The 17930-nt window shown below is 41.5% G+C and overlaps 1 protein-coding gene across 1 annotated transcript in view; it reads right to left on the reverse strand.

The window, feature by feature from the left end:
• The window catches only part of grik2 (glutamate receptor, ionotropic, kainate 2), a gene marked incomplete at both ends in the record, with an annotated part of 286105 nt that overhangs the window by 82088 nt on the left and 186087 nt on the right, over positions 1–17930 (reverse strand). Inside the window, 3 exons of the mRNA XM_079164096.1 lie at positions 641–754; positions 9289–9396; positions 16753–16896. Of these exons, the coding sequence (XP_079020222.1) occupies positions 641–754; positions 9289–9396; positions 16753–16896 (366 nt within the window). The remainder of the gene's footprint in view (positions 1–640; positions 755–9288; positions 9397–16752; positions 16897–17930) is intronic.

The following is a 17930-nucleotide window of genomic DNA, read 5'->3' on the forward strand; positions in this document are numbered from 1 at the left end:
TTATGTGAAAGATTATTCTCTCAGTTTGGTCAACACAATTATCAAACACAATATGCAACATAAAAAAGGTTCATGCTACCTAAAGCAAAAATAAGTATGAAACAGAAAACAGTCTAGCACAAAGCATGCTCAGGTGGTATTCATTGCCAGTGCATATAGTTCAAGACAACAGCAAAGACTAAAACATTATCTCCAAACCTTTCAGGAACCATAGTTGGATTTCTGCGTGTGTGTGTAAAATGATTTATCTTGTATAAACAAAAATCTGCAGAGAATGAGAAATGTAATTAGATTTTTGGGATTTCAATGTGTGAAGGCGCAGGATGGATACATATCATTTTAGGTCATTTGGACAAAGAGTTTTGTTCAGAATGAATATTGATTTGAATAAAGAAAATGTTTTGCTACGAATTAATTAGGATTTGTGATATAATTGTGTTTGTTCCTTAAATAATGACAATTTTGTTTCTATTCAGTACTTGATTGTAAATCTACTAAGATTAGGTGTTTTTGATGTTGTGTTTATGTGGCTATAATGTGTATGAGTCGGTTTGACTGTACATGTTTGGACCCCAAGAAGAATAGCTAACACTTATGCTAGTGCTAATGGTCCTGATAAAGAAAGAAAGAAAGGACGTACCAGTATGGTGGAGACAATCAGGGATCGATTGGATAAAGAATCAGAGACGTTAGTTGTCTTCCCCTTCTGGTTGTCCGTCATGTTCAGGCCACTTGGGGGATCCCAGGTACCAATCTGTGGAAGAGGACAGATGGATACATTTAAAATCCAGTTATATAGGCCACAGCACATAGTCATAGAACGATCAGTGTTACTGCTCGTTTCCTTCATTTACAAACTAGGCTGCTTTTACTTCTGACAAAATTCTACCATTTGTCATGAAATCAGTGGCGATTTCTCTTCGGAACTTGGTCATTGTGAGAGGACGAGCAACTCAAATTATGCAGAAGCATAAATGCAAGATGCACTTTAGTTTCGGTCTGATATTTAGAAAGAGCAGTAAGCAAAGTAACAACCTGAGAAAAAAAAACCCTCGAGCAGCAGCGACTCAAGGCTGGAACATGCTGCTCTGTGTAGATGTGAGTGAACATCCTGAACATTTAGAGAAAGTTGACATGGAGATTTTCCGTTATTTCATATCTGAAAATGGCAACTATGGTTGGGCAACTAAAACAACAATCAGAATCAAAACCGTTTATTGCCAAGTACGTTACACATACAAGGAATTTGACTAGATGACTGGTTCATAACAATAAACACAGAGAAATAATTGAAATACAGAAAAATATTAAAAGTTACAATACAATATGGTAAACAAATAACAGATAACAGTACGTTAAAACATGTATAAAAGTGGAAAGTCTATTTTAATATAAAAAGGATGTGCAAGCGTGTGGTTGAGGTTTGGGAAAGTTAATCGTTTTGGTTTATGAAAAGGCAAACCTTAACCGGAGATCTGTGAGAGAATGAAAACTGTGGCCTTTTCCATTAAAGTCACATGCGCTACATGACCATCCACCACCCAGACCTCCACAATCTGAACATCTGTTTTGACAACATCTTCCATTGTGAATGTAAAAGTGAGGGATACTGGGCTGGAAGAGGCGTTTGTGTGTATCGTCAGAGAAGATAAAACATTATTAGTAACACTACCAAACACATGGCAGACATATACAGTATGTACATATACAGTACTCAGACTTCCCCTTCTTTCTATTCTGGACGTACAGAGGATGATAAGCAGCACCCTGAGGACACAGTTGACAGCCGAGTGAACCGTCAGCACTGTTAGGGGGGGAACTTTCTTCTATACTCCCACAGGGAATAGTGTAAGAGATGATCTAGGATCTGGAATGGCCCTGTGGCCTTTTGGAGGGTTTGTGGAGAACAATACTGTGGAGGGCTGAAAGGAGGAGGGGAACGTCCTGAAGAAGCAAGTGGAAAGAAGAGGATGGAGAAGCTATAGGATCATGCCTCAAGGCTTCTCCTGTCCTATCTCAGCTCTCCCTTAGGTCTCAAGCATCCTTGTCAGCACCCTCCCTGCTCCCCATCCAACCCCACCGACCCAAGCCACTGGGACCACAAACACTCAACAACCCCCACAGGTCACACAATCCTCAGGGCTCCTCTGATACTCCGCACGAGGGCCAGAGGTAGGCTTTGTAATTGCAAATCAACTCTTTGATTCAGGCTTCATGAGGCTAGAGGGCTTCTGAAGGAGTTTTTATTAATAGAGTAAATTATTCATGGAGGTGCAGGCGCACACAGACCAGAGGTCAGAAGCTGCTGAGAGGCACCGGTGAGGATGCTGTAGTGTGAAGTGTTTGTGGTTGCATTGAAGAATATTATTTGTATCGGCGGTGTTAGCAGGTTATCTTCCCGCTGATAATCTCATGAATGTTAAATTTGACTGCTGAATACAGGAGATGCTATTCCAAGGAAAGGATGTAAACCTATTCATATGAGTACACAAACGCATACTGACACATAAGGCATGCCATGACATTAAAGGTAGGGTTTGGATTTTGTTTGGATCAAATGGATATCTTTTAAAGTTACACTTTGTAGTGATCCCATGCTGAGCTGCAGCAGAAAACTGGAAGGACCAAAAAGTAAAAAAGAGAGGTCTACGCACATGCCAGTCTGAGCTCCTCTATCGGTGTATACACTTCCAAGTGGATGCTAAGACACTATTTTATCCTTGCTGGATCTCTGTAAAGAAGAAATGTTTAGCCTGACATTAGCACTGTGTTAAAATATGCCTCTCAGTGCTGACAAGGTGGGGTCATTGATGCAAAGGAATCCCCAAAACGAACATAAAGTTTGTCCGCAAAGTAGTTGTACCTGCCTAACTTTTGCAACAATATAATGCAATGCATCATCTGGCAATCAAAGTGTCAATCAAATGGATGCAGGTTCACATTCCAGCAAGATTACTTTACCCACCAATTCACTCACACACATATGGCAACAGAGGTGCCATGCAAGGTGCTGGCCTTCCCATCTCAGAATCAGAATCAGAACCATTTATTGCCACGGTATGTTGCACATACAAGGAATTTGACATGACGGGTGGTGCATAACATTAAACAATCAACACAGTGCAAAAAGTAAAACCCTATTAAAATATACAGTAACATATAAAATAAAGTGAAATATAAAATAAAGTGCACAAACAAACAGATAACAGGACTATAAACAAGTGAGATGTACAGTAAGTGTCATGTAAAAGTGTCGAAAGTAGCAGGGGAGTGACCGGTAGGAAATTGTCCTGGGGATGACAGAGTCAGTGGGGGTCCCGGCTTTGTTGATGAGCCCAACTGAAGATGGAAAAAACTGTTCATGTGGCGTGAGGTCTTGGTCCTAAAGGACCACAGTCTCCTGCCAGATGGAAGGTGCATGAACAGGTTTTGTCCAGGGTGAGAGGGGTCGGCTACAATCTTTCTTGCTCGCTTCAGGGTCCTTCAAGTGAACAAGTCCTGGAGGGACGGCAGATTGCAGCCAATCACCCTCTCAGCAGAGCGAATGATGCACTGCAGCCTGCCCTTGTCCTTGGCTGTGGCTGCAGAGTACCAGACCGTGATGGAGGAGCAGAGGATGGACTCAACGATGGCTGTGTATCGAAGTGCACCATCATTGTCTTTGGCAGGTTGAATTTCTTCAGCTGCCTCAGGAAGTACATCCTCTGCTGAGCCTTCTTGGTGATGGAGCTGATTAGGGCTGCAACTAACGATTATTTTAATAATCGATTAATCTGTCGATTATTTGTTCGATTAATCAATGAATCGGATAAAAGAACAAAAAAGCATTAATTTCCAACCCTTTATTCAAGAACAGAGCTGACTTCACAGTGCAAAAGATCTTCAGAAAGTGCACAAACAGGTTGCTCAAACATCCCTGAGCTGTTAAAGTAATAATTAAAAAAAATAAATGGACTAATATCAGGAGTGGGGTTCAGCAGGTTACCCACGCCTCTCGGTGAAGGGTAGACACACGCTGATCCACTCAGTGTGGCGCGCGTGCAGCCCCGGACATCTAAGGGCATCACAGACCTGTTATTGCTCAATCTCGTGCGTCTGAACGCCACTCGTCCCTCTGAGAAGCTGGACGCCGACCGCACGGGGCCGCGTAACTAGTTAGCATGCCGGAGTCTCGTTCGTTATCGGAATTAACCAGACAAATTGCTCCACCGACTAAGAACGGCCATGCACCACCACCCACAGAATGGAGAAAGAGCATCAATCTGTCAATCCTTGCCGTGTCCGGGCCGGGTGAGGTTTCCCCGGCCGTCCCTCTTAATCATGGCCCCAGTTCAGAGAAAAACCCACAAAATAGAACCTGTAGCCACACTGGTCATAAAAGAGTCCACGCTTCTTACTGATTCTCTCTCATGGAATACCGGGAAAACTAGAAGACACAAAACAGCTTCATGTACAAACAACAAAGAAACAAATACTCTGTCTCTCATCACCTACAAGTATAACAGTACTTTAATGAGTTAACTGAATAAACTTTACCATGTTCGCCTGGTAGACCAGCTGTAGAATAACAGACGGGGAAGAAACAGTTCGCTGTTTTCACCGCCATTTCTCATCTTTCTGAGCTCCGCTTAACTTCCGGTTTAATGGTCATGTTACAAAAACAAAAGCTCGTCTATCATAAGTAAAACAACGGCAAAACGGTTACGAGTTTAACACAAGGTACCCAAAATGGCAGTAAATGTAATGTATTATAATTGCAGAAATAAACTAAAAAGAATAGAAATCGCGTAAATCAACTTCCGGTGTTGTCATGGCAACGTTTATACGCCGGTCAGCGGCAGCTACAGAACCGGAGTCCTGTTCCATTATTCCTAGCTGCGGTACTCAGGCGACCGGGCCGCTGTGAACACTCAAACATCTCCGTGACTTATTGAGTGGCGTAATAATCGCGCGACACAACAAATCGATAATGAAATTCGTTGCCAACTCTTTTGATAATCGATTTTTATCGATTTTATCGATTCGTTGTTGCAGCCCCAGAGCTGATGTTCAGCTCCCACTTAAGGTCCTTGGTTATGATGGAGCCCAGGAAGTGGAAGGACTCCACAGCATCCATCTGGGGCCACTTAGGGTTCAGCTCAGGGTTCTAGGGTTCACACTTGGACACGTGAAGTCGGGAATCAAACCACCAACCCATGTGATTAGTGGACTACCTGCTTTACCTCCTGAGCCATACAAATTAAACAACTTTCCAGATTTGAAAAATGTTCACCGTGCAGTGTTTCTGCATTTGATAAGGCCTTAAAGTCACAGGTATTTTAGTCTAACTGACCTTCCTGGATCCTATTTAATCTTTTTACTGAAACACACTTTGAAATTATTTTTGGCTGTTTTCGTTCCGATTGCCCCGTAACTGTCAATGTGTCTTCTTTCTTTGTAAACATCCCCCCCAAAAGATTCCCAAACCATGTTTTATGTCTCCCATTATTATGCACAGAGACATGAGCAAAACTGAGATAGTTAAATAAGAGAAAAATAAGTTTGAGTTCCTGGCATGCAACACAGAGTGTGAGTGTGTTGTTCGCTCACTATAATGTCTGTACTGTTGGCTATCACTTGACATTTGTGTTAAATAAGCCGGGCCTGCAAAAAAAACTTCAAGCAGTCAAATTCATTGACAAAGAGAGACCAAATCTCCTTCACATTGAGACTGAGCCTTTCATGCATGGACAGGAAGAATGATTACAGCCATCAACATATCTCTGAATGTACATATGCAGGCATTTTATGAAGACAGACTGAAATATGTCTCATATCCATGCTGTGTCTTGATCTGATGATGCAGAGTTTGATTTAAATGCAAGATATTTTACTGTCACTGCGACTGGGGCTTAGTGGTAGAGCAGGGTTGTCCTTCAACCAGAGGATCGGCGGTTAGTCCATGTGTATGTGTCCGCAGGCTGTTTCTGCAGTGTATAAATGGATATGATATGAATGTTAGTTCTGATGGGAAGGTGGCATTTTGTATGGTAGCCCCATCAGTGTATGAATGGAAGTCAATGCGTAAATGATAGTATTGAAGCGCTTTGAGTGGTTGAAAGACTAGTACAAGTACAGTCCATTTAAAATGTGTCATCAGTATACACATTAAATTGTTGTTTCAATTTCACTTGTCAAAATGCTAATTGGGTTTCAACTCCAGTCAAAATGTTCAGAAAATGTTCTGGGCACAACCGACAGCTAAATACATAACAAGTGAAACACATCTGAAAAAGATAGTCAAGGTGCGGTGCGCTCTGACATTGCAAACGTTCTCATATTCAGCACTCATCTCTGTCAGTGTTTTCAAAAAACCAACCGTGACCTCAGCTAAGTTTCAAAACATTAGTTTGGGCATTTGGGGAGAATGCTGTATACTCAAAATATGCTATGAAAAAGTAATTTTCATAAACAAACTGCTTTTTGACCTATCAGTATGTTGATTGAGCAAAAGGAAGTGTTAAAGCATGTTAACTTGTCTCACGAAGCACAGTGGATCTCATGAGACAGTCTACTTAACTGGATAATGGTTATGTCAGTCCCCAAATTTTGTTCATTTAGAAAATAATCTCCTTTCTGCTGTCATATGCTTTGTGCTTGTTCTTTCCACATGGATTTGGAGCTCTCACTACAAGTCTGCAGGGGGGTGGTTTCTTTTTTTTATTAACAGTTAATGCCGTCGGTTAACCATAGCGGCAGATGACTGTAATTTATCAGCATAATACAGTACTTTCGGTAAAGTGGTGGAAATACGCCTCTCTATACTATAAGTTCCGTGAGTCACTATCCATCTACATCGTACTGTTGATTGTAGGCTAATGTTTCTGCTATGATGATAGAACATTTTTAGTAATCAAATTGCTCATAGCCCACTAATTATTTTTGAGTGACAAGATGTGATTGTCTGTTCCTGAATGTGACTTTGGAAAGCACAGTCCATATGGAGATCAACCGAGGAGCCGAGGTAAAGTTACGCTTTTCACCATAAATGGACAGTGTCAAGTATTATTTTGTCTACATGATTATTGAACTTTTACATCTCACATTATGTTTCATTTGGTCTGTTTCATTACATCAGTTGGCTAAAATTGACGAAGCTAGTTCTGTGACGTTAGCTAGCTAACAGCTTAGCCAGCAAAGTTAACGTTAATAAAGTTAATCAAGTAGCAAAGTTAATGTTAGTCAAATGAATCGCCTATTACAGTGTGAAGATGAAACGTTAGCTACCTAACCTAGCTACCTGTATATTTGTTATTAATGAGCCCAGTTTAGAACTGCAAACCAGAAGGAACGGGATGATGTTCAAAAGGGAGAGGAGATCTGGAAATGTCAAAGTGTGTCTTTAAGGCGATGAAGAAGTGAGGCAGTCAAATCCTCTCTCACTTTCTCCTTTTCATTGTCATGTAGTTCATGCAGGTCATGTGTAAAATGTGTGTGTACTCATTTATTTTTCTTCTAAACATGCAGTACCTCTTCAGTTTTGGAATACACATGTTCATTATATTATTTGTCTTACAAAGTCAGCTGTATAAATGATTGAGGACAAGTAACACACTTTAGCAATATTGTATTCTATATGAATTCTTGTGTTTTCTACTTTTTTTTAGCTGTGGGGAATTTATTGCAAAAATAGTAGTTTTTATTACCCTTTGTAAATAAACAGAAACATGCTGGTATATACTGTAAAATGACCATAAAACCTAGTTATTCTACTATCACATTCTGTAGTTCAATATACAATAATATACCGTTAAAATAAATTACAGTAGTTGCACTGTAAAATAACAGTAAATTGCTGGCATCTCTGCCCACAGTATTTTACTGTTATTTTATGGTGAAATTGTTTAGAGTGTTGATATGCAGCTTATTTATCACCCATTGTTTGCAGAAATGTACAATATCAACATTTTTTTTCTGCCGACTTGGTTGTATCTGAAAGCCTTCAATTAATGGACTGGAGTTGAATCTAGATATGAATATATACTTACATGTTAATGGGATATTACGGCAGATTGATAGTGTGTTGATTTTTCATAAATCACTGCTACATTTACGACTTCATTTTATTTGTTTTATCTCATCATCACATTATCATACAAGAAGAGCTAGCGCACAAATACACACACTAGGGTTGTCACGATACCAAAATTATGACTTTGATACGATACCATAAATATCATGATACCAGATACTTACGATAAGATACCAGAATTCGATACAATACCACAAATACGATACGATACTGGTATATTTATATATAATCGTAATAAATAAAACATCTATGGTTCCCTTTTTTTACCAGCTTGTTCCTGCCCAGCTTTTTGAACACTTAACAAATGGCATTAATATTAGTATTAGCCTACTGCAAGATATTAATGAAAACTACCTGTCGTTCTTTGAACTCTTTGAAAAGTTGGGGGTGTCTGTCTGAAAGGTGCTTTGCCATGTTTGACGTGTTGCCTCTCTTGGTCTGTGGGGCTTTGAAACAAGTTTTGCAGACGGGTCTCTGTATATGTTGTGAATTGTTTTGATTGCATAACATAATTAATATAGTTCATGTTGCTTGTGTAACACTGTTTATGTTGTTAAGCTGTAGATGTGAGAAGCTTAATTGACCTGAATTACTTTTATTGTGAATAGCATGAAACAGGAAGTGCTTTTACTTTGAAGAGCTAGGAAGTAGCATGATACGTGCTTACGATGAGAATGATAGTATGACGAAATCCACGTCGAGTGCGAGAGCGCGTTCTGTTCACTATAACAGTTTGTTATACGCAGTTCAAAAGTAAAGTGATTCCGTTCAAAGCCAGACGTGTCTTGGTCCTCATTAGAAGCTCCACTTCACAACGGTACGTCAGTGGGCTTTGCTTCACTGTCTGAAATGGAGCCAAAGTACTTCCACATTTCACTTCTGGCATCTTTTTTTCCAACAAGCTGAGGACGGTCGGCAAAAGCTCCTGCACTTGATGCCATGTCTCCCCTGCGATCACTCGCTGTGAGTGAGCGCTGACTGTTGTGTGAGTGAGCGCTGGGCAGCCCCGCCCCCTTGCAGTAAATGCGTGCCGGCAGCATGACAGGAAGCGGAACAGTGAGTGTGCTCTGATCGCGTGCTATTTTAATTTAGTATGGATACTAAAAATATGCAAAATCTTATTGTTTTTAACGTACGGGTACCGCGGTACCTTTTTAGTATCGATACACCGTGCAACATTAACACACACACACACGCACACATTAAAGACACACTACCTTCTCAAGCCCCTCCTCCTTCAGACTGATGACATCAAGGTCGAAGTCTGTCCTCAAGCCATTGGTCCGGTTAAAAGTGATTCTCCCGGTCAGGCCATCCCAGTGGGCCTAAAGAGGAGGCAGAGAGACAGAGAGAATATCAGAGGAGACATTCAACCATCAGCATCCAGTCTACGTCTCAGCCTTCTGAAATGTTTTTGATGTCAGTGTTCAAGGCAAAGCAGTCGAGGAGTGAGAACACACACACTATTTCTATTTCTACCTTTTTCACACACTGTTTCTGTCTGTACAGTCTTACCTTGGTTCAAAATGCCTACACAGACTCTGAGGCTGCATTTGTAACAGTAGGAAAGCAATTACCCAATCTTTACAGATATTTCGGGGTGTGATAGGATACAGTGTAGCATGAAAGTGGTTCAGAGCAGGAAAGGGTTTTTCTCAGGTACAGCAAATCATCACAGAGCAGCTCCGACTGGAAGCCAGGGACTTCAGGGCCTATCTTTAGTCAGATTAGTGAGCGTCACAGATCTGGAATTTACTCACACAGTACAGTCGACTGTGCTGGAAAGCATTTGTCATATTACTTTGACTCAGTGTCTGAATACCTCTCCATTGATGCCAGGGCTATTACCAGATTCAAGGATATATAACTCTAATGGATATTATTATGAAATAGTATTACCAACGAATGTCAACTGTCAAGACGTTTCCACCTAGAATAGTCATTAACCACATTAACAATGTATAGAGTGTATTTCTGATTAATTTAATGTTATCTTCATTGAAAGAAACAGTGCTTTTCTTTGAGAAATAAGGACATTTCTAAGTGACCCCAAACTTTTCAACGGTAGTGTAAGATAAAAACATAAAGAAAAGAATGGTACACCAAAAAATATTGAATCATTTTGATGGATTGCCAAAGAGTTTACTCAGCACATTCATACCCGACTGAGGATGAACCCTTTCCTCTTTTTTTTTTTACAATTTATAACACTGAGCTGCCAGTCTCCTATTCACACCAAGATTCTCCCATTTCCTATCCATTCCATGAACAGGTTCTCAATGTGAGTTGAAACAAGATCTTGACACTAGGATCCTTTTAAAGACAGGGCTTCAAAGTCAGGTACTGAAGCCAGACCCTCCTTTAGGCCTCTGTCATTTCAGTCGAAATTGGGTTCTAGTGGAGCATACTCTTCTATCTCAAATCAATTTGAAGAAGCCAAGTCTGGAGCTGTCAGGACCCTTGGAGTTCTGATTTGCCAAAGCAGTGCCAACTTTGCCTGGTTGGCAATCCAGCCTTGACTGCCATCAGAACAAAATGTAAGTAGGTATACATTATATCAAGAACAAATGATCAGACTCAACAGAATTTGCTGGACATTAAATATCCCCAGAGATGAATCAGGTTTTGTTGACCTCTTGACATCTTCCTTCAGCACCACAAGACCAATATTTTCACAGCCACGGCTGTTTTTGAAATCACATTTAGAAAGTGGTATCTCAACAACTATTGGACTGATTTCCATGACATTTATGTGCATATTCATGCTCTTCACGGGGAGATGTATCATGTTTTACTTAACTCTTATGTGTGCAGCACCACCATCAACCCAAAATATCCATTGGAACAGAGAGCCAAAAAATCTAGCCAGATGGGCATGACAAATGTCAGCATATTTATGCTGCTCAGAGGTTGAACCTGTGACTTGAATTTTACGATGGCCCATCTCACTTAGCACCACCCTCTGAGAAAAAACAAAACAAACATTTACACCCCAACAAGACTTAAAATATATCATCAGTTTGTTTCTTCTTTCAGCTATAGTTACCGGTCCTTCAGACAAATTGATTTAATCATTCCCCCATTTGACAGAGATTGGTTACATGAAACAGGACTGGTTACTTATATGCTCGGTTTCCTGTTTTTAGATTTACATTGGACATCTTATATTTAATGAATGGCTGAGTTTCTTTGCGCTGTGAAGCCAGTGTTGATCCCAAAATTGCTAAAGCATTTGTTTTTCCAGAAAGCACATTTTTTTGTGTATGTCAGAAAAAGCTAATTTCCAATTGAATGGAAACATATCAGAATCAGAATCGGAATCAGATTTATTGGCCATGTACGCTTACGCATACAAGGAATTTGACTCCGGTTTTTCGTTGCTCTCTACGTCAGTGGCGGGCCGTGTATTTTATACCTGGGCCTTCAGTGCTGTCCTACTACAGTTGAACCACCTCCTAATAAGCTCATTATGACACCACAGCTACGGTTATTATTTGTTTCTAGGGGTGTAACAATACACATATTTGTATTAAACCGTTCGGTACTAGGCTTAAGAACCGAAAAATACGTCTGAAAAATGCATTTGGAAAATGTAGAAGCTTAAATTGTGGGAAATAAAATGTTTTCGGTGGACTACGCTAAACCTGGCAACATGTTGTCTATAATGTATTTCGCCGGTCTGCTGCGGCAGGTTCGCAGCGGGGCCGGGAGCCCACCGGCCGGTGCAGGCCGCACGTCTAGGCGCCCACCTGACCGCACGTCTTTGTTAAACAAGTATCTTAGAGCATTAACCAGAGCAAACGTACAGTGCAGAAACAAACAAATACAATAAGTGCAACAAACTAATACGAAAACAAGCATGTTAAACAAGCATCTAAGAGCATAAACCAGAGAAAAAGTACAGAAACAAACTAATACGAATACAATAAGTGCAACAAACTAATACGGATACAATAAATGCTAATAAGTACTAATACAATACAATAAGTGCTAAGTGGAAGGCTCAGGGTAGCACTTCTTGAAGAGGTGGGTTTTATGCTTGCGCCGAAAGATGGGCAGCGACTCCGCTGTCCTGACGTCAGTGGGAAGTTCATTCCACCACTGTGGGACCAGGAGAGAAATCAGCCGTGACCGGGTCGATCGGCCGCAGGGACCTCTGAGCGACGGGGCAACCAATCGCCCCGAGGCAGCAGAGCGAAGTGGTCGAGCGGGGGTGTAGGGCTTGACCATGGCCTGGAGATAGGAAGGAGCTGTTCCTTTCACTGCCCTGTAGGCTAGCACCAGAGTCTTAAGCTGGATGCAAGCTCTTAAAGGGAGCCAGTGTAGAGAACTGAGAAAGGACGTTGTGTTGGAGAACTTGAGGCGATCGAACACCAGGCGAGCTGCAGCTTTCTGGACAAGCTCCAGCGGTCTGATTGCAGACGCCGTCAGACCGCTCTCAAGTAGAGAGTTGCGGTAGTCCAGGCGGTGAGGAAGGGGCGAATCCTCCTGATGTTCTACAGCAGGAATCTGCAGGAGCGTGTAACCGATGAGGTGTTTGCTGAGAACGACAGTTGGTCATCCAGGGTCACACCCAGGTTCCTCGCAGTCCGAGTTGGCGTCACCACAGTATCGTCAATGGTGATGGACAGGTCTCGGTGCGGGCAACCCTTTCCTGGGAGGAACAGTAGCTCGGTTTTGTCCAGGTTGAGCTTGAGGTGGTGTGTCGTCATCCATGTCGAGATGTCAGCCAAGCACGCAGCTATGCGTACCTCCACTTGAGTGTCACCGGGGGGAAGTGACAAGACCAGCTGGGTGTCATCGGCATAACAATGGTAGGAGAAGTCATGCGAGCGAATAACAGAACCCAGAGATGTTGTGTAGAGCGAGAAGAGAAGGGAGCCCAGGACTGAACCTTGTGGAACCCCCGTAGTCAGCAAGCGTGGTTCCGACACAGCCCCCCTCCATGTCACCTGGTAGGATCGACTCATCAGGTAGGATGCAAACGGGGATAACATGTGCAACGCTTCTCCGCTTAGCCAGAAATACCGTTCGTACAAATCCTTTTCCTGGCTGGGTCAGGGCTGCTAGCTGTAGGGTTGGCCGACCCTTTCTTACGATATCCACCTTTTCCTGAAATGTCCTTCTCCAGAAAGGCGTTGCCAGTAACTCCCAAATCTGTTTCTCCTCCTCCTTCAGCCATTGAGTGTTGAAAAAACAAAGCCACACCAAGCTAAACGCTAAAAATTTCATAACTACATATCTTTCAACTTGAACTCTTACTGTCCTAATGTCAAAGTGTCCTTGAGTGAGACACTGATCCCTAAATGTCCCTTTACAGCAGCCCACTGCTTCTAACGAGGTCAAATTTCATGTATGTGAAGAAAAACATTTTTTTTCTAAAGTTTAAGTTTCAGAACCACATGCTGGTTGAAGTGCAGTCCTTTGTGTTAGCTCTCAACCTCAGTGCCTGTATTTTAGAATCTTTATCCAGGCCAAAAAACCTCCTTGAAAGCCCCTGGCCCTCAGTTGTTAACATTTAAACTACGGGGTCATTGAGCTGGTGTGTATTGAACAGCTGGTGATTTGCTGTCGGGAATAGGAAACAAAAAGTCAGCACAGAGGACTAAAGTGTGACTTGTTCTGATCAGATCAGTGTGATCATGACTTCATACAAGAGTGCCCGTGTTAAAATAGCATTCTTCACTTCTTGTTAAAGCTCTGTAATATGCTGGGGAGACCTTCAGGTTTCTGGGATCCACAATCTCCCAGGACCTGAAGTGGGCCCCCAACATCAGAAAAAAGGCCCAGCAGAGGTTGTACTTCCTGCGCCAGCTCAGGAAGTTCAACCTGCCTCAGGAGCTGCTGATTCTGTTCTACTCCACCATCATCCAGTCTGTTCTCTGTTCTTCTATTACTGTGTGGTTTGGATCCGCCATTAAACAGGACAGAAACATACTACAACGGACTGTCAGGTCTGCAGAGAGAAGCATTGGTTCCAGCCTCCCCTCCATCCTGGACTTGTACACCTCCAGAGTCAGGAAACGGGCAGGAAACTACAGACCCATCACACCCTGGACACAAACTGTTCCAACTCCTCCCCTCTGGTAGGCGCTACAGAGCTCTGTACGCCAAAACCACCAGACACAGGAACAGCTTCTTTCTGCTGGCCATTACTCTGATGAATTAATCAGTCATACTGCACTATTACTTCCATTCTTCACCTTAATTCCATGGACACTGTTGTTGCATTGCTGTATAGGGTTATGTTCATATATACAGTATATATATATATATATCCACTCTTTGAATATATATTTATATTGTACATAGTTGTTAAATGTTCATGCATACATCTTTCCGGTTTATTGTATACTCTGTATGTACGTAGAGCAGTGGTAGCCTTCTCTGCTGGCCTAAACAGAATCACAAAGTTAGAGCTATTTTATAATTTAATAATTTTTCACAAATACACTACCTGTATTTTAATTATTTTTCCCATCAGCTTATTTTCTCATTGCACAGCTACTGTCTTCCTCAGTTGCTCTGCTTCCAGCCTGCAGCGCTGCTTTCAGTGCAGCTTGTTTTAAGTAGAGCTTTTATCCAATCAGATTTCACCTCTATGTCTCTATGTAAGGAGAGAGGCCTGAGGTCCTCTAGGAAGCCTTTGCAGATTAAGTAAATGGGGACGATATTGTTGATTGTCAGTCTTCAACCAATCAGATTTTTAGTTTGACATGTTGGGCGTATTCTTTGACATGTCAGAGCTGTCTAGGTGGCCTACAAGTATGTCAGCATTAACGTGCGGCGTGATTGGTCAGTGGGCTAGCGTCACTGTTGTGAAGCTGAAGCAGTTAGCAGAACTTAGTAGTAGTAGTAGAAACCTGGACCAGGAGCATAACCCACTGTGCTACAGCCGCCTCGGGGGCACTGGGGTCAAGGTCAAAGGTCCACAAAGGCCTTCCAAAGAGACCCAGTAAAACAAGAATATTCTGTATTTGTATCGACTTAAAATAATTCCCATCAGTGCTTGCTATGATGATCTTAGGTTTCACATTGGCCCCTATTGCACTGTGGAGTATGGGCAGTTCTAAGATGCAGCAGTAATCCAGCAAAGAAAATGTTTCCATATATAGTTAGATAAAGTCTAAAGCCAATGGTTAGAGACTGCTACGTGCATTACATCCCACACTATTGAAGTGTTAAAACCGAACGAGCAACATGGTGGGTTTTATTATTAGAAGCTTGAAGGTTCTGGGAATAAAAATGTATGGATTTATTCTCCCAACAGTGGCAGTAGTAGAAATGTGGGGTCATTAAAATCAGAAGAGCTCATCCTCAGGGAGATAACTGTCCCAAAATTCCAGGGCAATGTGCCCATTACAATTTGTTTTCCTTCTGTACAATCGGAAAGTTTGGTGCTTCAGAAGTCACGGACAATCATTTATGGATCATTAATACAAATAACACATTTCATGGAAATCTGAACAGATCATTCCATTTTTTTTTATTTCATCGTTCAGTGTTGCACAACTTCATACTGTCGGTTTTCCATTCATAGTTCCTTGCTTGGCATGTGTCATGTTTATAACACAGATGCACATTTCACTAGATTTGATTAATTACTAATAATTGAGGACACTCTAAAGGATATCCTAGTCTTTCATTTATCACAAACACCCCTGATGAAGATGGTGAGATGAAGTTGAAAGCTCTGCAAAACACCATGACTTAATATTATATTCAAATAGGCCTACATCAAATTTCATCTCATATCTTATCTTTAGTAACAATTTATTTAGAAAGCAGGCATATCACATTTCTCTTACATGCTGTATTGAATCTGCAGTGTAATCACAGTCCGGGCTAATTCAAATATGATCCATTTCTTCGATCTAGGGACATTATCATATCCTTCTGTTCAGTAAAAATCATGCAGCACAGTGTATTTCAAAGGTCATGAGAACTTGTGCATCATTTTGGATTAGCCAATGACTTAACTGCACTGGAGACATTTAGCTTAACAGCGTTTTATAGTCCTGTGTGACTTTGGGTATAGAAAGCTTTAAGTCAAGAGGACAGTAAGAGATGAAAGCATCAGATTGAGAGAAGATGGAAAGAAGAGAAGAAGGAATGAGGGAAAGATTAGGGACGAAAATATGACATCTGTATCGTGATAAACTGTAACTTTAATATAAATACATCCAAATGTACAGTTTTTGGTTTCATTTGCATAAAACCCTTCACCTTAATCTTTTATTATTTGCAATCTTCTCATGATTCCTGCAAACTAATGGGGAACGGAGCTCTAAATATAGGTTTCCTAATCCACAGACACAACGCTCTGGATTAACCATGCCAGCTTCATAAACGCACTGAACTGTGGGGCAATTACCAAAAATGTAGATAAGGTTGTGTTTTTGTTTCTGCATGGCTGATTAATGCTGAAATTCAGGGAGCAGGCTCAAGATGGCTGCCCTCCTCAGGGGAGTTTGTATGTACACACACTGGAAAAATAACATTTCCATATAAATAAACACACAGATAAATCATTTCTATTTATTTATATCCCCTTCCTTGACTGCCTCGGCCTTATTTGCATTCGGTCTCTGTGTGCTTTCCTGAGAGCACGTGTCTCTGTGTGAAGGTGCTGTGTATGTGGAGGACGAACACAGAATGGGGAGCAGGTAGGAAGCTGTTACCTCTTTGATGAGGGCCATGAAGCGGTTCCCGAAGCGCCAGGGCTTGTGTCGGTTGCACTGTAATGAGCTGACAGTGATCTGCTGAGACTGCTGCACAGCCACGGCCACCACGTGCACGGCATCGTACATCAGCGCGGCGTCCGTCTGCAAACCGAGACGGGGGGGGGTCATTAACATGGAACACAGCACAGGACAAATCAGAGCACCCCCGGCACCTTGGATCTGTTCAGAATCAGAGACATATCAATATCATGATGGCAGAATCAGAGACTCACATGAAATCCCAGTTGTGTGGCTCTGCGGGGTATGGATTACTGAGTGTAATAGATGTGTTATGTAAATGAAGAGAGGGAACATTTGTTTGAAAAAAAAGCAAAGGAGAAATATATGCACTCTATATCATTTGGGTGGCGCATCGAAAAGCATTTGCCAAAGACTCAATATATTTTTCAGCATATTTATTACCACAGCGACGCTGGTGTTCTCTTTACCTTGTGAGTCTGTGTGTGAGTCATCATGGCACAAAGTGGTCTGGAGACACCCACTGCAGAGGAACTACCGCAGAAGAGGTCCTGAGTACTGGCTTTATATTTCTGTCTGTGGACAGATTTTGTGACCGCCATAATATTGCAACCATCTAAGAAGGAGTCACGGAACAACTTTATAGGTGAGTAGTTGAGATCAAAACGAAGGTTGAGTTTGACGATTGTGCCCCCCCCCCCCCCACACACGCGCACAAACACGCATACTTTGGTCTCTAGTTTGTCAAAAAAAGGTGCATTCGTCAAGTAGTAGTGGTGCAGATGTTCATGTTACAGAAGCATAAGGCACAGGATAAAAGAGTAGGAAAACACATGAAGAAATAGAAATAAAATGAGATATTCAAGAAATGACATTCATACAGAAGCTATACAGATAGCATTATATAATACATTGTGCAAATGTAATAGTCTGCATGAGTAATGAATTGACAATGCATAATTGACTTCCAATAATATATGAAAGATGACTTATTTTACTTTAAACAGTTATTTCAGTCAAATAACTCTCAAACAAATCTGTATTTATCTTTCATTAGTGCTTTATTTAAAGGGTTATTTCCAGGAACATATGGAAATAACAGAAACCTTAAATATAACATTGCAAAAAAGAGTACTTCTAGTACTACTGCTGCTGCT

The sequence above is a fragment of the Pholis gunnellus genome (genome assembly GCF_910591455.1).
Source record: "Pholis gunnellus genome assembly, chromosome: 8".
Lineage (NCBI taxonomy): Eukaryota > Metazoa > Chordata > Actinopteri > Perciformes > Pholidae > Pholis > Pholis gunnellus.